This window comes from Pelophylax lessonae (genome assembly GCF_965119305.1).
Source record: "Pelophylax lessonae genome assembly, chromosome: 9".
NCBI classification, from domain to species: Eukaryota; Metazoa; Chordata; class Amphibia; order Anura; family Ranidae; genus Pelophylax; species Pelophylax lessonae.
Window position 1 is genome coordinate 138,547,846 of NC_138776.1, and position 24,660 is coordinate 138,572,505.

General features: G+C 41.8%; 1 protein-coding gene across 1 annotated transcript in view; it reads left to right on the forward strand.

Annotated features, from left to right (window-relative positions):
- The window catches only part of TM9SF3 (transmembrane 9 superfamily member 3), a 125,483-nt gene that overhangs the window by 76,562 nt on the left and 24,261 nt on the right, over nucleotides 1-24,660 (forward strand). Inside the window, exons 2-4 of the mRNA XM_082268176.1 lie at nucleotides 2,478-2,673; nucleotides 3,446-3,568; nucleotides 19,879-20,039. Coding sequence (XP_082124302.1) covers nucleotides 2,478-2,673; nucleotides 3,446-3,568; nucleotides 19,879-20,039 — 480 coding nt within the window. The remainder of the gene's footprint in view (nucleotides 1-2,477; nucleotides 2,674-3,445; nucleotides 3,569-19,878; nucleotides 20,040-24,660) is intronic.

Sequence of the window (24,660 nt, forward strand, 5' to 3'; positions counted from 1 at the left end):
GGTCACGCGCGCGGGGGGGTCCGTGACCACGCGGGAGCGCGCCTCCGGGGGCGCGCGCTCGCTCGCTCCCTAGACCCTCACAAGCTAGTGACGTAGCCCTACGTCACTTTGCCTGTGAGGGGCTGACTGCCGACGTAGATCGGCGTTAGGCAGTCGGCAAGTGGTTAAATAAAGCACAGGGACTAGTATACAGGCTGCCCTCGAACAGAGGGGATGGTGTAAAGATAACATCGTTTTGTAGCAGCTGGGAGGGGAGTAGAACGCCGCTAGTGAGAGCTGACAGGCAGTGAGGGGAGGACCGAGGGAGACAGTAGAGCTGCAGATGACGAAGGCACGTACCCTGACCACAGTGTCAGGGCTCAGCAGCCATGATACACCCATGGTCAGGGGGAGGGTAGAAACTGGCAGGATCAGCCATGTTTTTTTTAGGTGATACAGGGGGCCAAATGACACAGCACAAGCACTGTGCAGTATAACATGCTTTAAGGGAACAGGATCCATTTTAATTTATTTTTAGGGTAACAAACGCTTTAATAGAATAAAATTGTGTTCTGCCCTTTAAAAGCACAGCGAATTGGTGGTAAAATAAATAACTTTATTTGTTCAAGTGGATTACAATCGCAGACAGATTTGTTTACCTTTTTGAAATCATCCTTCTGATCACATACAGCTTGATATTACATTGCTGCTACTGTATAGCAGGATTTCCGTTAAACAGCCTTTTGTCTTTCAATTTCAGCCACAAAAAGTGTCAGTTACGATACTAGGAAATGTGGACAATAACATGTAGTGTGGGATATGCTCTACTTTTTAGGGTGCGGCCATCCTGATTCTGATCCTTTTCTTGTTTTTCCTTTTTGTTTGTTCCAGCTCCTTGATATTTGCAGGCTGGAAGAAACCATTTTCATGTCACACATTTGTTAATGTTTTCTATGTTTTACCTGAACTTTTCTTTTTAATAGTGGAAGGGCAGGTGTCTCACAAACACAGTGGGTTTACATAATTTTTAAAAATTGTCCTGCTTTTTCTTCCAAACACACTCATCCCCAAGCAAGCCTCTGCAAGGTAGAATTACAAACTGCTTTATATTTTTGAGATAAAGACCTATTGTCTGCGTTTCTTTTTTTGTTGGCAATGCAAACCCTAAGATAAATTTTGTAGCTGCTACAAGTTGTTGCTACAGAATGGCCAGTGTGGCATGACCCTGTAACAGGGAAAGACAGATTGATTTGAGTCTTGAGCTAGAAGACTTTAGGGGCTTGAGTACACACTTCTAAAGATATTTCCGGATCAGAAAATTAGGTAACCAATATTTTAGGTGCTTTTGCTGCCCTTTATGTATTTACAGGTAATTGAAACTGTAGAGGCAGATGTATGTATTGTTCACCAGTGATGTATAACTTGCCCACCAGTAAGAGGTAGGAATGCCTTGCCTTAGGCCCCTTTCACACAGGCGGACCGTTCAGATCTGCCTGTCCGTTTTTTTGGCGGATCTGAACTGTCCCCCTATGCATCTCTATGGGGGATCGGATGTCAGCGGAGACATGTCCGCTGACATCCGATCCGTCAAATCTGGACAGATGGAAACCCTATTTTCCATCTGTCCAGCGGATCGGATTGGATGAGAACGGACCGACGGTCCGTTCCCATCCGATTTCCCCCATAGAGATGCATGGGGAACTGACAGCTGTGTCTCCGCACACAGCGCAGAGACACAGCTGTCATCCTCCTGCGACGGACGGATATTGTGAAAGGAGCCTTATACTTGCCTCATAAGGGTCAGTGTCATCAGGTTTCTGTCCCCTTCGCACCTGCTTTACCCCCCCCCCCCCCCCCGCCCTATACAAGTCCATAAGAATGCAAAATCAGGACAAACACAGGTCAACTCCTTGTGCAATTCTGCATATTCTCAAAGGCATCTCAAACCTATTTCAGACGCATGCTGCTTTGCCCATTAAGGCTTTGCTTAATGGCACCGCTGCTGTGTCTCAGCCAATCAGGAGGGAGAATCTTGGATGGCTGAAATACTCGTTGACATTGATGGACAAAAAGGAACCTCAGGTAAGTAGTAGGGGGGCTGAGGGGGTTCTTGCTCACAGAAGGCTTTTTTTCCTAATGCATAGACTGCATTAAGATAAAAAAAACTTCTGACGTTACAAACCCTTTAAGCACTACAGTTTTGAATGACTGTTCATGTGTGCTAGCATATATATAATAGTGCAGGTACACTGACTTAATAGGAATTGCTGCAAAACGTGTGCAGTATTAAAGCAGACACTTTCACGCATACAGCACGTTTGTACTGTGGAACCATACAATATGCAAGTTGTTTGAAAAGAGAGCATCCCCTTAAGACTCAAATGTCTTCTGATTTTAGTTTTTTTTTTCATATGTGCTTATAACTAAATGAGTTTTGCTTTACATTACTATTTGTGTCCACGATTGTCTAATCAGTCTCTTGTTTAATTTGCTTGCAGTATAATGAAAAAGAGGAGGTGGTTTTATGGATGAACACAGTAGGACCCTACCACAATCGGCAAGAGACATACAAGTACTTCTCCCTTCCATTCTGTGTTGGAACAAAGAAAAGTATTGGCCACTATCATGAAACATTAGGAGAAGCTCTGCAAGGAGTTGAATTAGAATTTAGCGGTTTAGATATTAAATTTAGAGGTGAGTATGTGTACTTTTCTGATGTCTGTCTGTTAGGTCTCTTAACTGCTTTTTCTTTTGGGAATGATAAACCGTGGTTGTAAACTGACATTTTGTGGAACTCTGGTCATTTGAAAGAAAAATATCTTCCCTGTTTTTAACTGCATGATGTGTTGGGGGTATGTAAATAAAAAGTGTTTTTAGAACTGTTGTTGCCACATTTGCTTTTATATGGCAAGAAAAGTCACTCTATCCTCTGTGCACTGATACAAAGGCATCTTTAAACATGCAGGTCCTTTAGTTGCGATTCAGTTAGCAGAATGTACATAACCAAAGATATTCGTATATCATTCTAGCTGCAGTGATTGGTAATTGTTAAAAGTATTCAGTCTTAACACGTTTTATACCTCATAAGGTGTGAGAAAAGATAATACGCAATCCTTTAGATCCCTAACCAAGCTCAAATCATACAGTGAGCTGAAAATATTTTTTAAATACATCTGCATACAAAATAAGATTGAGCTTTGACATGTCTATCATCTGTTTCCATCTATGCGAGAAATTGTGTGTGTATATTTATATATGTATGTGTGAGGGTACTGCAAAAGAAGAAAAAGTAAATGATGATTTACAGAAATAACTATAGGTCAATTTTTAAAAGGAAATATTCATAATTATCTGATCTGTGGGCATGAATTTGTCCTAAATTGGTAATACGATTAATTGTAATGTATAGCTTCTTTTCAAACGTTTAAAAATTGTTGAATTTTAAGAATTTGTTTCCTTTTAACAGAGGATGTCATGCAAGCAACCTATTGCGAAATAGAGCTGGACAAGGCGAAGAGAGATGCGTTTGTTTACGCAATAAAGAATCACTACTGGTACCAGATGTACATAGATGACTTACCAATATGGGGTATGGATCTAAGCTTTATAAAATATAGAAGAGAGAAAACTGTATTTCATGCTTTAAAGTTTGTCCTAACCAATCTGGTAGATCAGAAACTCATGCAATGTTCTCAAGGTGCACAGTAAGCAAGGCCCTTTTTGCTGATGATGGTGTTCTGTCTCTTGGGGACTGTGGTGGGGAGATCCCCCTTATTCACACATGCCTTAGGAGTTACAATGGAGCACTTGTTCTACCTGCTTTTGCAGCAGGTAGACTAGAAGCGGGAGCCGTACAAGGTGGTATCAACGTTTTGAGACCAGTTTTGTAACACACCAACAGGTGGCGTCATGGGGAGCACCAACCCTTATAAGTCAGTGTGGCAAAAGACATTGTCCTGTGTACCTCAGGAGCTGTGCGACTGGTGCTATTCTGACCACATTCATTACCAAGTATATTTCATCATGGACAAACAAGTTAGAACAAATAGGAGTTTCTCGCCGGAAACCACGTGATCTCACTTCTACACCCAACCCTACTCACCAGATTTGGCTCCTGCAGGCTTTTCCGTCTTCCTCAAGATGAAGATCCAGCTCAACGGTTGCTTTTTTGACACCATTGCCCAGATCCAGGAGGAATCGCAGAAGGTGGTTGACACGCTTTAAATAGAAGACCTCCAGGACACATTCCAGAAGTGGCAGGAATGCTTGGAGCGCTGCACTGCTGTGCAAGGGGACTATTTTTAAGATGATTGTGTGTAAATGTAGTAGTACTTTCTTGTGAACAGAGCTAGTCTCAAAACCTTTTGATACCACCTAATAGTTGGGAACAACCAGGACCTGGAATAAGGAAAATTTAGCTCCTAGGATCTGAGAGTTGGCTCCACCATTAACTAGAGTAGTTTTTCCCTGACATCAAGGGATAGGTGATAGGGGAGGGAGCTCCAGCTGATTTGAAAGCCACAGCTCTGTTCCTGTGTGCTGTATGGAGGAAGGGGGGGAATCCCTTCCTTTCCCTTCCCTTCCCTTCCCTTCCTTTCCCTTACCTTCCCTTTCCCTTACCTTCCCTTTCCCTTACCTTCCCTTTCCCTTACCTTCCCTTTCCCTTACCTTCCCTTTCCCTTACCTTCCCTTTCCCTTACCTTCCCTTTCCCTTACCTTCCCTTTCCCTTACCTTCCCTTTCCCTTACCTTCCCTTTCCCTTACCTTCCCTTTCCCTTACCTTCTCTTTCTCTCTCTTCTCTTCCCTTTCTCTTTCTCTCTCTTCCCTTTCTCTTTCTCTTTCTCTCTCTTCCCTTTCTCTTTCTCTTTCTCTCTCTTCCCTTTCTCTTTCTCTTTCTCTCTCTTCCCTTTCTCTTTCTCTTTCTCTCTCTTCCCTTTCTCTTTCTCTTTCTCTCTCTTCCCTTTCTCTTTCTCTTTCTCTCTCTTCCCTTTCTCTTTCTCTTTCTCTCTCTTCCCTTTCTCTTTCTCTTTCTCTCTCTTCCCTTTCTCTTTCTCTTTCTCTCTCTTCCCTTTCTCTTTCTCTTTCTCTCTCTTCCCTTTCTCTTTCTCTTTCTCTCTCTTCCCTTTCTCTTTCTCTTTCTCTCTCTTCCCTTTCTCTTTCTCTTTCTCTCTCTTCCCTTTCTCTTTCTCTTTCTCTCTCTTCCCTTTCTCTTTCTCTTTCTCTCTCTTCCCTTTCTCTTTCTCTTTCTCTCTCTTCCCTTTCTCTTTCTCTTTCTCTCTCTTCCCTTTCTCTTTCTCTTTCTCTCTCTTCCCTTTCTCTTTCTCTTTCTCTCTCTTCCCTTTCTCTTTCTCTTTCTCTCTCTTCCCTTTCTCTTTCTCTTTCTCTCTCTTCCCTTTCTCTTTCTCTTTCTCTCTCTTCCCTTTCTCTTTCTCTTTCTCTCTCTTCCCTTTCTCTTTCTCTCTCTTCCCTCTCTCAGAGCTTTCCTCACTGAGCTCTGCAGAGTGTAACTTCAGCCCTCCGCCCCCTTTTTTTCTGACGGCTCAAACAAGCTTTATAAATTGTGGACTTTGAACAGCTGAAGAGAAGACTGCAGATAAACAAGTACAGCTTCTGTAGGAGATCTGTTTCATCTGTGTATCACCTGAGGCTAGTCGCTTTACCGGGTTCACAATTTCAGTAGTACATAATTTGGGATATTCACTATATGATTTCCAATACTTAAACCACTTACCGCTAAATCACGTACTTTTGCGTCATTGGCTTCAAGTGGTTGTACCGGAATGATGGCTGCAGGCATTACCCCAGGACCGTTTTTAAGGTTTGATAGTCTACTTTCTTGTGATAACTGGTGCGGCTGTTATTACAAGCAGCGCGGAGGGAACATCCCTCCCCCTTCCGCCACTCGCCCTAGCTCCCTTCATAAAGATTACCCATCACTGCCTATTGCTGTAACAAGGAATGTTTTTGTTCCTTGTGAGAGCAATAAAAGTGATTGAAAAAAAAAAGTTTAAAGGGACAGTGTAAAAAAAAATACATTAGAAGAGAAAAATTGAAAGCGCCCATCCCTCTGTGCTCATACGGAGAAGCGAACACGTAAGTCGTGCCTGCAAATGTAAACAGTGTTCAAACCACACATGTGAGGTATCCCTGCGATTTTTTTTTTTTTTTTTTTTTTTTTTTTTTTTTGAGCGAAAACAATAACGCTAGCATAAGACCTCTTCTGCAACTCTAAACAGGTAACCGTTAAAAAGTTTTAAAGCGTCGCCTATGGAGATTTTCAAGTACCGTAGTTTGCGCCCACTTGGGGAATGGCGACTTTTTTAAAGCATGACGTGTTCGTTATCTATTTACTCAGCGTAACATCTTCCTTCACATTATGCAAACAAATTGGGCTAAATTTACAGTTTTCTTTTAATTCCTTAAAGTGTATTTTTTCCCAAAAAAATTGCGTTTGAAAGGCCGCTGTTGAATTAGTGTGACACAAAATATTGCAATGACAAAAAAAAAAAAATATATATATATATATATATATATATATATATATATATATATATATATATATATATATATAATATAATATAATGTTTGGGGGTTCTAAGTAATTTTTCTAGCAAAATATACTGATTTTAACTTTTTAGCAACAAATGTCAGAAAAAGGCTTGCTCTTCAAGTGGTTAATAATAAACCTCACTGCCTAGATTATGTGTTTGTTCAACTTGTTTAACTAGCATGTAATACATAAGGTAATTGTGATAATAAGGGAGATTACAGAACAGGACATAACAGTCTGAAGGCAGAGTGTTCATTGGTGATGAGCAGTTGTAGAGTTTGCTCTTTATTAATCACATTAATATCAAACGTTGTCCAGTTGTATTGAACGGGTTAAGGTATATGCTTACGTGTTCTTTTCATCAGGGACTATATATTACCACAATCTGTGAAGGGAGCAGACAAATGCATGAGATTTATATGCTGAATTTAACAAATGAAAGAATAAAATGTTAAATGTAATGGGTGAAAAAGTTTGGACATCCTGTTAGTTCATTACCTTGGCAAAAAATCACAGCCTCAAGCAAGCTAACTAACATTCTTTCTATTCTCACTTGAGAACTGTGTTCCTTTACTACCTTGCAGAACACTTCTAGTTTAGAAATGTCCCTAGGTCATCTTGCATGCAAAGCATATTTGACACGATCGCACACTCAGATTTTGTGTAATTATTTTCATTAATAATCAAGCCTGGGGATTGTGAAGGCCTATTCAAAATCTTAAATTTACATTTCTCATGGTTTATTTGGAGTTTTGAAACATAGCCACACTCACCATCGTGCCTAAATTTGGCAAAGTTTTTTTTTTTTTTTTTTATAATGTTGACTTAATATTCAGACTTCTCTGTGCAATGTTTTCTTCTGATGGGCTCTACAGAAGATGGTGCAGCACTTCTTCATGACTACCTATTCTGATTGTTCTTTGGAACTTGTCATTGTGTGCCTGACCCGTATAAAGTACATCAGAGATTTTTGTTGGACTTCCAAATCTTTTTTTAACTGGTGACATGATCCTGAAACCCTATTCCTGAAATGTATTTGCAATTGAAGACTTGTGTGCAAACAGTACAGCCTGTTCAATTTGAGCTGAAGAATAAGTATATTGCAAGTCAGCCTTGCATTTATGTATTTTAGGGTGGAAAATAATCAGGTGGAGGGGCAACTAATATTTTGTATAGTTGTAACAAAAGGTGGGTCATGTCCATATACAAGTCCTTTAAAAGCTGTAGTGTCTTGTAGGAAACCTATTGAAGCTAAGGTGATATTCAGTCATTTTCAAAAAAAAAAAAGGTCTAAACACATAACTCCAACTCAATAACATTGTTTTAATTTGGAAAGGTACAGAAAACAAATATAAACAAAAATTCTGTACTGTACAATACAATGATGTACAGTGCCCAAAAAACTGGTCGTAAGTCTGAGCGGTCGTTAAACAGGTAAGTCATTAAACGAGGAGCGTCTGTATACCATGTTTACTATTTTAAAAAGTAAAAACTTCCCTTTACGTCAATTTAATATGCAGGTGAATCCCTGACACCACTTTGGATAAGCGGGGATAAAGCTAGAAGGGTTTAATTTTTTTTTTGGTTCTTTTAAATTAATCAAATGTATAATTGTAAATTTCCGGTTGCAGAAATATGTCCTGCTTGCATGCTTTTGCGTTGACTTTATTTCACTTTGTTTGACCCGGAGTATCCACACTTTTCAACGTGACTGTAATTCTGCAATATAGCCACAACATTGATTTAGGTGAAAATACATTGTATTTTCCTTGCATTTAAATTGTATTCACAAAATGTTCAGTGTAAAATCTTGATAGGCACGGGGCAGCACACGAGTTGCCATAGCAGATGACGTGAAGCACATTTTACTTTTTTTTTTCCTTTACAATAATTTGAGTTTTCAGATCAAGTTCCAACAATTTATTTTTACAAAAAACAGGTATTTTAGTATGCTACTTCTTTTTTTTTTTTTTATCGCGGGAATATGTCCTCCCACTTTTTGTGGGAGTTTTGTCAGATCTACATGGCATGAGATACAATAAATGCATACAGTCCAATACTGCACTCCCAGATCCTTTGGAATGTATGACAATCACTTATGTGCATTACCCATTATGGAGGCATGATTTAACATTTGATAGAGAGGATGTAAATGTAACCATGGGACATTGCTGTTTTCCTAATTTTAGCAACAGGTTTCTTGTGCCAATGCAGTTGGCCCTGGTGGGGCCTTGGTCAGTTCCTGCCAATGTTTATCGTGCTTGTATTTTCTTTCTGTCAATGCTTGGTTTCCCTGTGCTATTCTGCTAAAAACTGCTAAAGTTTATAATGCAAAATCCAAATAAAAATTGACCAGCATTATTTTGAAAAATAGCACATCTGGGCAAAAGAAAATGCTTGTTTCTACCCACGTATCTGCAAACGCACTTGTGGTGCCATTATTTCTTTCTAGCACCTAGAGCTGCACGATTAATCGTTAAAAATTTGCGATCTCAATTCACCCCCCTCACAATCTTAAAACTGCATTTCCTTGATTCATACAGAGCTGTTCTCTGCCCACTCAGCTGTCAAAAAAAAAAAGCCTCTGGCAAATGTTTAACATTAAGGGTCCTTTCACATGATGTGCCGTCCGGAGTGCTCTGTTCTCTGCTCAGCGGGGATCGATCCGCCGATTCCCCGCTGAGCTGGCAGGTGACAGCTCCGTCTCCGCTCTGTGTGCGGAGACGGAACAGTCAGATCCCAGCTGTCCTCTATGCAGGAATCGGATGAGATCGGACCGCCTGCCCGTTCTCATCCGATCCGCTGGACAGATGGAAAATAGGGTTTCCATCTTCCGGATTTCACAGACAGGATCGGAATCGGATAGCAGCGGGTGTCAGCGGAGACCGCTGCCCCATAGGAATGCATGGAGGATCCGATCAGGTCTGCCTAAAAAACTGACAGGCAGATCTGATCGAGGATTGTTGGTGTGAAAGGACCCTAAGATTGCGAGATAACTAAAAACACAATGTTTTACAATGTATCATTTGGTTCTTTTAGATCAGTGTTGGGGAACCTTGGCACCACAGATGTGTTAGAACTACATTTCCCATGATGCTCATGCACTCGGCAGTGTAGTTGGGCATCATGGGAAATGTAGTTCCAAAACATCTGGGGTGCCAAGGCTCCCCATCACTGTTTTAGATCAACGGAATTAACTTCAGTCTGTAAATAAAGTCAGTTTAACCTCTTAAAGACTAAGCCATTTTTTCACACTTGTTAACAAAATAAAATCAGTATTTTTTGCTAGAAAATTACTTGGAACTCCCAAACATTATTTATATATGTATATTTAGCAGCGACCCTGGAGAAGAAAATGGCGATTGTTGCAATATTTTATGTCACAGTATTTGCACAGCTGTTTTGCAAACAGATTTTTCTGGGTAAAAATACACTTTAATGAACTTTTTAAAAAAATGAAACCGTAAAGTTAGCCTCATTTCTTGTATAGTGTGAAAGATGTTACGCTGAGGTGATCTTCTAAGTAAAAAAAATAGTGATTTTCATTTTATCCAGAATCATGCAGCTCTACTAGCACCCCAAATGCGGATAGAAGTCGTGCCCTTTGCAGCCCATTTCCACTCGAATCAAGCAAAAAATGCCTTCAAATGAATGGTGCTGCGCTAAAAACGTCAGTAGCGTCCCTCGGGTGTGAAGGGGACCTTAGGATACATTCCCTAGAAAAGAAAATACAGGTTTATGAAATAAAGCAAAGTGCAAGAACCCCTAGCAGTTGTATATAAGAGTAAAAGTCTGGTCCAACAGCTAAATACAGTTTTAATACGTATGTTTACAGATTATCAAAGGATTTGTCATTTTAGCCAGCAATGCTTACGTACACACCACTGCTAGTCAACAAAATCTTTGTATAATTTCTGGGTCAACTTTAAAATAGAATTTTTCAAAATTCCTGTCACTTTAAAAGGTAGTTTGGGTCAGTTTGAACCAAACTAATTATTTTCATGCCAGAATGGGCTGGCTGCGCCTTGGGCTGTAATATACTGTAGAAGCTTGTGCTGCCTGTACTAAGCTGTGCTGTGTTTTGGCAGCAGTAGCAGAAACTTCACCTCTACTGCCAGATGTAAAGGGAGTCTGTCGTACTGCAGTCATTTAGAAGAAGGTGTAAACCATTTATCAAGCTACTACAGTATATTACAGTAACCAGTACGTTCTGGTATGTGTATAATTTATTTTGTTTAAGCTGGCCCAAACAAATAATTTAGAGTGCTAGGAAACCTATAATCGGATGCACTAGCAAAAGTGTGCGCATTTGTTGAACAAGCTGAATACATGCATACATCATTACAGTGGTCGGGAGCACAGAAGTATTGGTTTAGTGGTGGCATTAGAGTAGAGCAGGAGTTCCCAAACTGGGTCGCGACCCACTGGTGGATCGCAAGCTCAGTTTGAGTGGGTCGCGCTGAGCGGACCCGCTCAAACTAAAGCCGGTGCCGCTGCCTTTTCGTAAAGAAAATGGCTGCGGCCAGCCCATGTCCACTGCGCATACGCCGTCGCCACTGCTCGGGGAGGCCCGTACACGTTCTGGCCGGCGGCGCATGCGTAGTGACGCAGCGTCCGGGCGGCATCATTTTTAAATGGAAGGCGTCTCAGGGTTGGGTAAGACAGACCCCCTCCTGCACCATGCTCACAGCCCATCATCTCCTGCACCATGCCCTGCATCTCCTGCTCCATGCCCGCAGCCCTGCATCTCCTGCACCATGCCCGCAGCCCCTGCATCTCCTGCACCATGCCCGCAGCCCCTGCATCTCCTGCACCATGCCCGCAGCCCCTGCATCTCCTGCACCATGCCCGCAGCCCCTGCATCTCCTGCACCATGCCCGCAGCCCCTGCATCTCCTGCACCATGCCCGCAGCCCCTGCATCTCCTGCACCGTGCCCGCAGCCCCTGCACCGTGCCCGCAGCCCCTGCATCTCCTGCACCGTGCCCGCAGCCCCTGCATCTCCTGCACCGTGCCCGCAGCCCCTGCATCTCCTGCACCGTGCCCGCAGCCCCTGCATCTCCTGCACCATGCCCACAGCCCCTGCATCCCCTGCACCATGCCCACAGCCCCTGCATCACGTCCGTGTGATGCCTGGTGGACGAAAGAGCAGGACACAGCACTTCTGTCTGTCAGAATCTACACTGTCAGTAACCATTTCTATGCAATGTTTTGCAAATTTTATGCCTTTTTTTTGTGCCATGTGCAAATTCTATGCCCCTAAAGCTTATTGTCATGTTGTACCACTCTATGCCCCTAGCACTTATTGCCATATTGTGCCAATTTTATGCCATAACATCCCTTCCCTTTAAAATATGCATTATTATTATTTGCATTTATATAGCGCCAACAAATTCTGTAGCGCTTAACAATATTCAATTACAAGCAAGAAGCAAGTGGGTCCCGAAAAATAACTGTATTCAGAAGTGGGTCTCAGCTCAAAGTTTGGGGTGCCCTGGAGTAGAGATTTGAGGGGGGGGGGGCTCAGGGGGGGGGGGACTAGCTTTGCTAGTCAGAGGGGGGTTGGCTTGCAGGTGAGACCGCAGGCTTTTAGGCATGGTGCCCGAGAGACCTTTGCTGAAATAGTGGTGTGTGTTCTTGGATGGGAAAGGGGGGCCTCTGATCCTTGAAGACCATAAGTTTTGCTATTCTGTCTGAGCAACCCATATTTTATAGAATAGGGCTACTAGCTCAGAAACTTGCCGCAGGGGTGATCAAACCCATCTCTGGCCAGCATAAATGAAGCAGGAAGCCTACAACAACTTGTCCATGCTATAGTTAGGACTACATGCATTTCCAAAGGATCACCTGCCATAATGATCAGATTCCTTCTAAGAGGTCAGTCAGCCAGGCACACCAAGGTCACAGCTAGGATATCATGCAGTGTAGGATATGCCAGGGAGAACAGAGCTCTAGAATTAACCTCAGAAAACTTGTCAGTGGAGGCCCTATAGGCAGGGTTGACAGACCCAACCGGGACAGGGCTTTTGAGGGGGCTGCAGGTAGCTTCTTGCCTATGGACTGAGCTCTGGCTTCTGAGGGGGCTCTGTTTTTTGAGGGGTGTGTGCCTGGGGGACATTTTGTAGTTGTTTTGGCTTTGAATTCGAGTCCATGTCTCCTGAAATGCACAGACTCTGGGAACCTATGACCTGAATACAGATTTGGGGCCCCTGTGTTTTGTTGGGGTATGGAATCAGCAGCCCAAGCCTGTCTTGACTTCTTTATTCCCTGCTAGACTGGGGCTGGCCATACACTGTTCAAACTAGCCGAGATTGGAACTGTTAATGGGCAGGCTGAACGTACCAAGTTGTTAGGGGAATTGTGCAAGTTTCTTTCCTGCAACTCGTGGTTGCAGGAAAGATTATAATCTGTTAAAACAACCTGATGCTGGTGTCTCCTGCTTTGTATAAATCTGTTTATTAAGGAGTCTTTCTCGCATTGTATAATTTCTGCTAATCCTCTTGGAGATGGTGATTAGCATTGTCTGTTTTTTACCTAGTTACCGAACCATTGTGGGATGTTTGTTAGCTGTTCATTAGATGTACTGTTAGATATACTGATATTACTGTTTAAAGTTTGCATTGTTTAGGATAATGTGATCAAGCTCTTATCGTATTGTGTGGTATAAATTGAGATTTCAATGAAGAGTTCCAGTTTGCACCTAAAGCTAGTGTTGTCTTGGGTGCAATTCTCTGCTATAATACCTGGTTCCTTTATTGTGTGATTGGAACTGTACTGCAGTGTAGTCCTATTCATGCGCTGCGTCTCAGTACAGGGTAGAACGTACCTTGTTTTTAAGTATTATTTTTATATATATATATATATATATATATATTTATACAAAATAAAGTACAGTAAAACCTTGGATTGCGAGCATAATTCGTTCCGGAAGCATGCTTATAATCTAAAGCACTCTTATATCGTAGCAAATTTTCCCATAAGAAATAATGGAAACTCAGATGATCCATTCCACAACCATTTATTCATAAGTCTTTCAGTTTATAGTCTATATACAAAGATTATAGCAATGTGATGGGTTGTGTCATCCTAAAATGTCCATCCACAAATGGCAGCCTCCACAAGGGGATTAGAAGCAAAATCCAGCAGGAGCTACAGAGTATAAAAGAGAAGAGAGGCACCTCAAAGTGTAGCAGTATGGGGACATTTAATGAAGGTACAACATTTAGCAACTCGCATGGTTGATGATTAAAGAGGCACATCTAAGTATGCAGGCATCCGGGGTAAAGCTGTCCATATAGACCATCTTCTGAACCACCAGCTCTCACCACTGTCAGTCTGCAATTGTGATTGGGAAGACTACCCTGCAGTAGAGTGATCTGAAGGGAGACTTTGAATCGCTCGTGGAGCGCAGCGTGGAAGGGTGTGATGAAGATGGTAGTGCAGAGCAGTGGTTCTCAACTCCGGTCCTCGGGACCCACCAACAGGCCAGGTTTGCAAGATAACTAAATTACATCACAGGTGATCTCATTTGCTGCTCAGTGATTGCAGTATTCTAGTCTGCATCCCCCAAGGTAATACTTAAAATCTGGCCTGTTAGTGGGTCCCGAGGACCGGAATTGAGAACCACTGGTGCAGAGGATAGTCTGTGGACAGCTTTACCCCGGATGCCTGCATTCTTAGATGTGCCTGTTTTAATCATCAACCATGTGAGCTGCTTATTATTGAACCTTCATTAAATGTAACAATATTGCTACACTTAGAGGCACCTCTTCTCTTTTATACCCAGTTGTGACATGACGCTGCTTGTATATCAAGTCAAAATTTTTTCAAAAAATGTGCTTGTCTTTCAAAGCGCTCTCAAACCAAGTTACTCTCAAACCAAGGTTTTACTGTATCTTTTTCAAATAAACCAAAAACCTTGCGAGCACCCCTGGAGCAAATGCATTCAAATCTATAGTATCCACTGCTAGCACTTCTCACATTACTATACAAAGTGTAAAGCGTTAATAACTCGCAGGCTTTAGGCCACAGGGACAGGTGGCTTCTTCAGGGGGAATTCTATAAGCAATAGAATTCTCCCTGAAGAAGCCACGTGTCCCTGTGGCGTAATATGTAGGAAAGGGGGCAATAGGACGGTATGGACACTGTACCTGGCGCGAGGACCTGTACACCAGTGCCCAGTACTGTCACCGAACAAAGATTGAATGACTTTTTAGCGATGTTAGTGTAGTGCTCTTCAAGCACCCACAAAATGTGAGTAGTCACTTTGTTGCATTCTATAAAAAGATCACTCATTTTTTTTTTTTTTTTAAGATCTAAGCATTATTGGAGATTATTTATATTTATATATATATATATATATATATATATATATATATATATATATATAATCATGGTGTGTGACAGTGACACTGAGGAGGAGACATGAAAGAAGGACATCTTTGTAATTTAGCCCAGATGGGAATAGAAAGTGTGCTTTGACCAAACTTAATTGTGAGGTCACTGGCATTCAGGTGAGGACACCCCCAAAGGGGGGCACGAGTGATGTTTCACCAGCTAAAAAATAATTGAGCACTTTAGGAAGCATGCAGTGGATTGATGGTGATTGCCAGCACAGCAATAAGGAACTGGACTCTCTACTGAATTATATCAAGGAATGCACTCGTATATTTATATTTCACATAGTGTTACTTTTATGAACTGTTCACATCACTATTTTATGCATATTTGGCACTTATAATTTTCCGAAGTAATTTTATTTTGATATGTTTCATCAGTTTAATTTATATTTGATTTGTTCTCTCAATTTGGATCAGAAGTATTCTTATTAAAGTATATTTTGATTCTTATTAAAGTATATTTTTTTAAAAAAAAAAAGGAAACTGGTTCCAGAGTGGAGGAAGCTGTATCTTGGCGGAGGCACCCGGGTGCATCCTCCATTGGGATAGTAGACATTTTATGAAGACTGGATACTGTTGGATCCACAGAGGGGACAGCCCTATTTTTAAGGTCGTCCTCACAGGGACTTATAGGAGCCTGGGAAGTATAAACATCTTGTCAAGAAGTTTCAAGTCTCCTTGAGTGTACTGGAATGATCTTTGACAGCCTAAAGCCCCGTACACACGTACCAATTGTCGGCCGTAAATATTCGGCCGATGACCGATCAGCCGATTGTAGGCTTGTTAGTATGATGCTTCCGACAGCGCATTTTCGGCCGAACAGAATCTGTCGTGCAGGCATTAAAATTTTTGTTGGCCAACACCAGAACGGCCGATTGTTCGCCAGTCAGTACAGATTTCGGCCGACAGACAGCAGATTTGCAAGACTGGTCATGCTCAGAAAAGAAAAAAGACAAGGAAGTTAACCATCACATGACATCACTTCTGCAGTCGGCTGTTGTTGGCCGACAAAATTCGTGTGCAGTCTTTTGCAGTTTTCAACAGACACGACAGCCCTGGACAAAAGACGGCCGATCATTCTGCCGACGATCAGTACGTGTGTACGGGGCTTTAGGAGCTCAAAAGAATCCTAGGCTACAGACCGCACTAGTAGTGGCTACATGCTGATCTTCAAGTTTTAAAGTGGTGCGTACCATGTTAATTAGAGCTGAAAACGTCAGTTTGAGAGTGATGGTAAAAGACTTCCACTCAGAGGAAGGTTCATCCATTGTGAACTGGAGAGATTTGACATCAGACAGGCTGTCGGCTAAGATCACGAACGACTGGCCTCTGCAGTCAGAGTTGGCAAACATCTGTGCTATTTGACCAATACAATTCTGCATAACTGCAGTGAAAGCCTCCCTGGATAGAGTAGAGAAGGGGATTATACCCAACCAAGTCAGGGAAAACTGACTATGGCAAAGAGTTCAGCAGAGGGCAAAAGTCCAGGCTGACAAGGTTAGTCACAACAGTTGGCACACTGCAAGCAGCACCATAGCCCTCAGTGGAGAATGTACTGAAGGCACCTGGTACAACCGGACTGGCCCCGTTTCTGGAATCTGACATGTTGCATTGCAAGGCAAAAGCCAATTTAGCCTTAGGGGGGAGGCAAAGCCTCATGTACTCATGAATCCAGCAGCCTGGGAAAAGGCGTATGGTCAGGCAGCCAAAGGTGACCAAGTTACTGTTGGTGGGCAGTAGAACAGAACCGAGGATCGGAGTTCCATGTAACTGTTAAAGGAAGCACCTTCCCGCTGGTCCTGCATGCAACGCTGAATTGTGGGAAAGCGAGCGCCATGCCACCCAACAGATATGTGCTCAGCCCCCCAGCATTAACCCATTCCATGGGGAAACCAATAGAAAGCAGGAATTTTAAAGGCACCCAGCGGTGCAGATAACTTAGCTCTCAGTGCTCATTCCAAGTGGCCCACTTACATAGCGACTCTAAAGAGACCGGGCAAAGTACTGAGACAGTGGAACTTAAAAGCACTTTATGGCTAACTTTTTACTAAGTACTTGATGTCTAGAAGACTTTGCAAGGGGAACCCAGTGCCCAGCGGTAGTATATCAGGGTAGCCCTGCAATAACCAATCAAGCGGGTTCTGGGTACAGCGCTGCAAATTCAATGGCTGATCCTAATGGCTGCCATGTAGAGAGAAGGTTAAAAGAGAGGGGGGGGAAACAAAGATTAAACATTTAGGTGGGTGCAGCGTCGGTCTGATGCTGCATCTGTCCCCCACTGCCTCGAAGACCAGGAACTGAGTGATCAAAGACCCGCTCCAGTGCTTATTCGCTGTGCAGGGGGTTGGAGTGGTTAGTGGCTAGGCTTTTAGCGGCTTGCTGAGAGGCTGAGCCGTTTGCCGATCCACGCATTTGGGTGGATCCCAACATTAAAGTCCAGATCCAACAGTATCCAGTCTTCATAAAGTGCGTAAAATGCAGGTCACATGAGTGCTAATGAAGTGCACTCCTGTGACCCACAGGAGAAGTAGGGCCAAAAGAGCTTTGGCCCTACTACTTTTAAGGAGCAATTTATCAGGAATCTTGAATGCAGAGAAACTTGAGAGAAGTTCACCTTTAGCAGAAGAAAAACTGAGGCATGCTGGAAGTTATAGGGCAGAACTGACCTCCAATTAAAAAAAAAAAAAAAAATTATATATATATATATATATATATATATATATATATATATATATATATATATATATATATATATATATATATATATATACACATATATACATATATACATACACATATATACATATATACATACATACATACATACATACATACATACATACATACATACATACATACACACACACACACACACCCCTCAAATTTTCCGCTTGCATTTTGCGAGTGGAAAATGATTGAAGGAGAGGAAGAGACAGAACACTGTCGGTACGTGCAGGGGTTGAGAGTGTCCATATCTGTGATGGGGGGGGGGGGGGGTAAAAAGTCCATATGTCAGAAATCGCTGTAAAATCTTCAAAATCCTTAAATAAGGGAAGGGGATAAGTCCATAGGTAAAATCCAGGGAAAAAAGTGCACTGTGCCGTATCTTAGTCCAACACAGCCCTCAGGTGAGAGGCTAGTATCACTGGTGGAGGCATATGCAGTGAGTGAGAGCACCTTTATTTGGACTAAAATACGGCACTGTGCACTTTTTCCCCTGGATTTTACCTATGGACTTACCCCTTCCCTTATTTAAGGATTTTAAAGATTTTACAGCGATTTCTGACATATGGACTTTTTATGAGGTTTTTAAGCGATTTTAATTGTATTTTACTTGTTTTATATCCTTATTGATCGTTTTAGCGCTGCACTGTTATTTTTCTGAGTAACCCTTAAAGAGGTTGTAAACTCGTTTGAGTTTTTTTTTTTTTTTTTTACACCCTGCAAAAGAGAGACATAATGAGCTAGTATGCATCGCATATTAGCTCATTATGCAATACTTACCTCAGAACGAGCCCCCGCCGTGCCGCTCACTCACCTCTATGACATGTCGCCCGTCTTCCGGGATCGCGGCATCCGGCCATCTGATTGGCCGGAGCCGCGGTGACGTCACTCCCGCGCACGTGCGCTAGAGCCGACAGTCACGGCACGGGGCTCTGAAGGAACGGCACGATCGGCCGTTTCTTCAGAGCGCATGCGCCAGTGACGTCACTGGCGACATGTAAGGTAAATATCTCCTAAACGGTACATGTTTAGGAGATATTTACAGTACCTATAGGTAAGCCTTATCATAGGCTTACCTATAGGTACAAGTTGTAGAGGAGGGTTTACTTCCTCTTTAAGGCCTGGCTAGTAGCTCAGGGCTTGAAAATTTTGAGCCCTGTGTGTGTGTGTGTGCGTGTGTGTATATGTATGTATATGTGTATATTGAAGTTCTGCCTTCAAAGGCTTTTCTAGTCTTCATCTTGTATTGGGTTAGTAGTGTACCTTAGACAGTATTGAATCCATGAACAGCCAGGCTATTAGCATTATCAGTATATAATTGGTGATGGCTGCTCCCGTATGACTCAAAGTAGATTTTGTTAAAGGGGTTGTAAAGTCTCAAGGTTTTTCACCTTAATGCATTCTAAGCATTAAGGTGAAAAACCTTGGTTGCAGCTGCCCCACAGACCCCCCCCCCTCATTATTGTTACCTGAACCCTAACATTCCAGAGACTAACACGAGCCCAGCAGCTCCAGCCGCTGTCTCTGGTCCTCATTGGTTAGATTCATAGCCGCAGGAGCCATTGCCTCCAGCTGCTGTCAATCAAATCCAGTGACACGAGCTGGGGGCGGGGCTGAGTCCTGCTGTCTGTCAATGGACGCAGCAGCGGGACTGGAATGCGCCCGCATGGGTGCCCCCATTGAAAGTGACTCTTCGTGGGGGGTACTTGATTAAGAGGAGGGGCAGAAGCTGCGCCGGGGCACCCCTGAAGAGGAGGATTTGGGGCTGCTCTGTGCAAAACCCTTGCACATAGCAAGTAAGTATAACATGTTTAAAAAAATAAATAAAAAATCTTTACAATCGCTTTAATTCTTGCTAGGTCAGCTCTATAGTCACTGAACTGAGATAGTGATGCTGAGAGAGGTGTGCAGTGTCACTAATCCTTTCATAGGTAAATTGATATACAAACTGTATGTATTTCAGCTGTGTATTTAGACGTTTACCCAGAGATTCTATTTGATTTCATCCCGTTATGGTTATGCACAACTGAAATCTTGTTGCTGTGGGTTACTGCACTTTGTTCCTTGTGCTGATTTACTAAACAAGCAGGCAAGATGTGAATACTGAAATGGGATGGGCTTGTGTGCTCATGCAAGTTTTTCTTAACTTTTTAATATTTCTTCTATTTTTTTTTTTTTTTAATCCAAATGTATTGTTTAACTCTTATATGTTGTGTGTTAATTGCAGGTATTGTTGGAGAGGCTGATGAAAATGGAGAAGATTACTACCTTTGGACATATAAAAAGCTTGAAATTGGCTTTAATGGAAATCGTATTGTAGATGTAAATCTCACCAGTGAAGGCAAAGTTAAGCTTGTCCCCAATACCAAGGTTCAAATGTCTTACTCTGTAAGTAAATTATACAGCTTACATAATTGTTTTTATTTCTTTATAGAAAAAATACTTGTTACATTTGGGTGTTGAGTGTTGGTCTCCTAAACGTGAGAAATGTATTAACTTCCAAGTTTTTTTGTTATGAAGATTACGACGTTTGCTGAAATGTTGATTATAAATATATTTTTATGAGTTTGCACTAAATTTGTGCCTTAGGCAGTCTATGAAAATAGTTCAGAATTTCTCAACCAGGGTTCCATTAAAGTCTAGGGTTCCTCCAGCGGTTGCTAGGGGTTCCTTGAGCAATGTGTCTTTCAGATACGTTCCCACAGGACACCATTGATGTTTTTACCTATCTGTAATGGGGTAATGTATTATGAAATTAAATTGGTGTTCCTGTGCGCTACTATGTTAAAACGATTATTTATCCTGCTTGCACTATTCACTCCCTATTCGGCACAAAAATGTATAATAGCAAATCGGGGAAATTGATTGAATTTTAGATACAAAATAAATCCTTAATATATCTGTGAAAATATGCAGGTATAATAACTGTGATGTGATTAACTAATTTGTACACAGCAAATAAATAAATGGATGACTAAATATTTAAATAAATATTCTCTTCGATATAATCTATTATAAAAATATATTTGTAAATTTGTTGAAAAGCTGTCCCAATCACCAGTGCTCAAAATAAGTTGACAAGCATGCTGCCAGGATCTTTCCTGTGCCCTCTGCAAAGCTGCACCCTCTGCAAGGGGAACCCCTCCTGAAGGTGTGAGAGCTGCTGAGCTCATTACCCCAGATTGGGAGCCTGAACAATGGAGGAAATTATCCACCCTTTCCCTGCTGTGATTTACATGCTGTTATAGACCAAGCTTAATTGTGAGGTCACACTCAATGAGGTGTGCACCCACCCAACAGGGGGTCCCATGAGTGGAGGTGACACAGCTGACAAACCATCTCAATAACTACTATTTATGGATTGTCAACGTTTTTATTTTGAGCACTGGTGATTGGGACAGCTTTTCAACAAATTCATGAATTTATTTTTAAATTGGATTATATTGAAGATAATTATATAATCATCCATTTATTTATTTGCTGTGTACATATTAGTTAACCACATCACAGTTCTTATACAGTGGGTACGGAAAGTATTCAGACCCCCTTAAATTTTTCATTCTTTGTTATATTGCATGTGAAGTGGTGGGAAACATAGAAGTACCGACAAAAAATGCAATCAAAAAATGTGCTGCGCTACAAAAGAAATCTCCCAAATAAATGGAAAAGTGCTGATCTATCAAATACCAGGCAATGGAATTTGTTGGTAATACCGCAATAAGCCACAAGGTGTCTCTCTATGCACTCACACACGATATCCACATCATAAAGTCAAAAGATAAAAATATATGCAGGGACATAGCGTAACTCCATTTTAAAAAAATTTTTATTCCAAGTAAAAGCAAACAGTGCACTCACGTTTTTAGTAGAGCATCAAGGCATGTGAAAAACAGCTAAGAGCGAGCAAACATCTCTTGCAGTATGGAGATCCTTGGTAGCCGGCTATTGGGGGCGTGGTAGGGTCACGATTGGCTTCACCAACCGGTTTCGTCAAAGGTATGACATCATCTGATTCCGTTGCCTGGATATAGAGGATAGATGCTGCATCTGGATCCATAAGGAAATATCCGGTGACTATCCCTGGTTTTACACATAAGCTCATTTTGGTCAGCTCATTAGGTTGAGAGACCATATAGCTCTAGTAAGCAGCCATCTTGTTTTTTGTATCTGGTGATCTGCACGTTGGTGTCTCCCCTATCTTCTTAAAAAGTGTCATCTGGATTCAGCCTCTGGGACCTTTTTTTGGTTGATTTCTTCTGAACACCATTTTTACGTTCTATAGCTACGGACTTTATTGGGACTTAAAACACCCCCTTTTTTTCTTCACACTGATAATTTATAATTTGTGTGCACATTTTTGCTTTTCATTCTAGATTGTATCATATATTAAGTATTTGATAGATCAGCACTTTTCCATTTATTTGGGAGATTTCTTTTGTAGCGCAGCACATTTTTTGATTGCATTTGTTATATTGCAGCCATTTGCTAAAATCATTTAGGTTCATTCTTCTTCCTCATGAATGTACACATAGCACCCCATACTGACAGAAAAACACAGAATTGTTGACATTGTTGCAGATTTATTAAAGAAAAACTGAAATATCACATGGTCCTAAGTATTCAGACCCTTTGCTGTGACACTCATATATTTAACTCAGGTGCTTTCCATTTCTTCTGATCATCCTTGAGATGGTTCTACACCTTCATTTGAGTCCAGCTGTGTTTGATTATACTGATTGGACTTGATTAGGAAAGCCACACACCTGTCTATATAAGACCTTCCAGATCACAATGCATGTCAGAGCAAATGAGAATCATGAGGTCAAAGGAACTGCCTGAAGAGCTCAGGGACAGAATTGTGGCAAGGCACAGATCTGGCCAAGGTTACAAAAATATTTCTGCTGCACTTAAGGTTCCTAAGAGCACAGTGGCCTCCATAATCCTCAAATGGAAGACGTTTGGGATGACCAGAACCCTTCCTAGAGCTGGCCGTCCGGCCAAACTGAGCTATCGGGGGAGAAGAGCCTTGGTGAGAGAGGTAAAGAAGAACCCAAAGATCACTGTGGCTGAGCTCCAGAGATGCAGTCAGGAGATGGGAGAAAGTTGTAGAAAGTCAACCATCACTGCAGCCCTCCACCAGTCGGGGCTTTATGGCAGAGGGGCCCGACGGAAGCCTCTCTCTGTGTAAGACACATGAAAGCCCGCATGGAGTTTGCTAAAAAACACCTGAAGGACTCCAAGATGGTGAGAAATAAGATTCTCTGGTCTGATGAGACCAAAATAGAACTTTTTGGCCTTAATTCTAAGCGGTATGTGTGGAGAAAACCAGGCACTGCTCATCACCTGTCCAACACAATCCCAACAGTGAAGCATAGTGGTGACAGCATCATGCTGTGGGGGTGTTTTTCAGCTGCAGGGACAGGACGACTGGTTGCAATCGAGGGAAAGATGAATGCGGCCAAGTACAGGGATATCCTGTACAAAAACCTTCTCCAGAGTGCTCTGGACCTCAGACTGGGCCGAAGGTTTACCTTCCAACAAGACAATGACCCTAAGCACACAGCTAAAATAACGAAGGAGTGGCTTCACAACAACTCCGTGACTGTTCTTGAATGGCCCAGCCAGAGCCCTGACTTAAACCCAATTGAGCATCTCTTGAGAGACCTAAAAATGGCTGTCCACCAACGTTTACCATCCAACCTGACAGAACTGGAGAGGATCTGCAAGGAGGAATGGCAGAGGATCCCCAAATCCAGGTGTGAAAGACTTGTTGCATCTTTCCCAAAAAGACTCCTGGCTGTATTAGATCAAAAGGGGGCTTCTACTAAATACTGAGCAAAGGGTCTGAATACTTCGGACCATGTGATATTTCAGTTTTTCTTTTTTAATAAATCTGCAACAATGTCAACAATTCTGTGTTTTTCTGTCAGTATGGGGTGCTATGTGTACATTCATGAGGAAGAAGAATGAACTTAAATGATTTTACCAAATGGTGATTTTACCAAATGGCTGCAATATAACAAAGAGTGAAAAATTTAAGGGGGTCTGAATACTTTCCGTATCCACTGTATATGCATATTTTCACAGATATATTAAGGATTTATTTTGTATTTTAAATCAATCAATTTCACTGATTTGCTATTGTATATTATGGATTTTTGCGCAGCACTTATTTATTTCATTACGTAATGTAATATGAGTTATAGATATATTCATTTTTAGCAGGAGTTTCTTGAGACCAGAAAGGTGTTTTTTTTTTTTTTTTTTTTTTTTTGTTAAGGGTTCTTCAAGCCTGGGTTAGTTGCCACTGGCACCCAGTGCAAACTAGTCATGATCATGTTGGATGCTAGGGCAACATGTAAATAGAGCACCGTTGTGTAAACCCGACAAGCATCACACTGCCCTAATCCTCCGATGAAGTCATGTGATCTATGATGCAAGACTTCGGACGTAGTCGGGTTATGTAATTTCCAGTACAGAAATTAAAAGTGGAATAGTATGTTCTCAGGTTTCTCATGGTCTTCTTTGAATGCTGACCAGCTTTAAATGGATGGAAGCGCATTATACACTGCCTGGCAAAAAAAAAAAAAAGCCACCAAAAAGTCATGCACTCCAATATTTAGTTAGCTTTGGTTACGGCATGTATTAGCTGTGGCATTGTTTCGATAAGCGTCTGCAATGTTACAAGATTATTTCCATCCAGTGTTGCATTCATTTTTCACCAAGATCTTGTATTGATGATGGGGGAGTCGGACCACTGCACAAAGCCTTCTCCAGCAAAATATTCTCAATGGGGTTAAGTTCTGGACTCTGTGGTGGCCAATCCATGTGTGAAAATTATGTCTCATGCTCCCTGAACCACTCGTCACAATTTTGAGCCGATGAATCCTGGCATTGTCATCTTTGAATATGCCTGTGCCATCAGGGAAGAAAAAAATCCATTGATTGAATAACCTGGTCATTCAGTATATTCAGTTATTCAGCTGACCTCATTCTTTGGGCACATAAA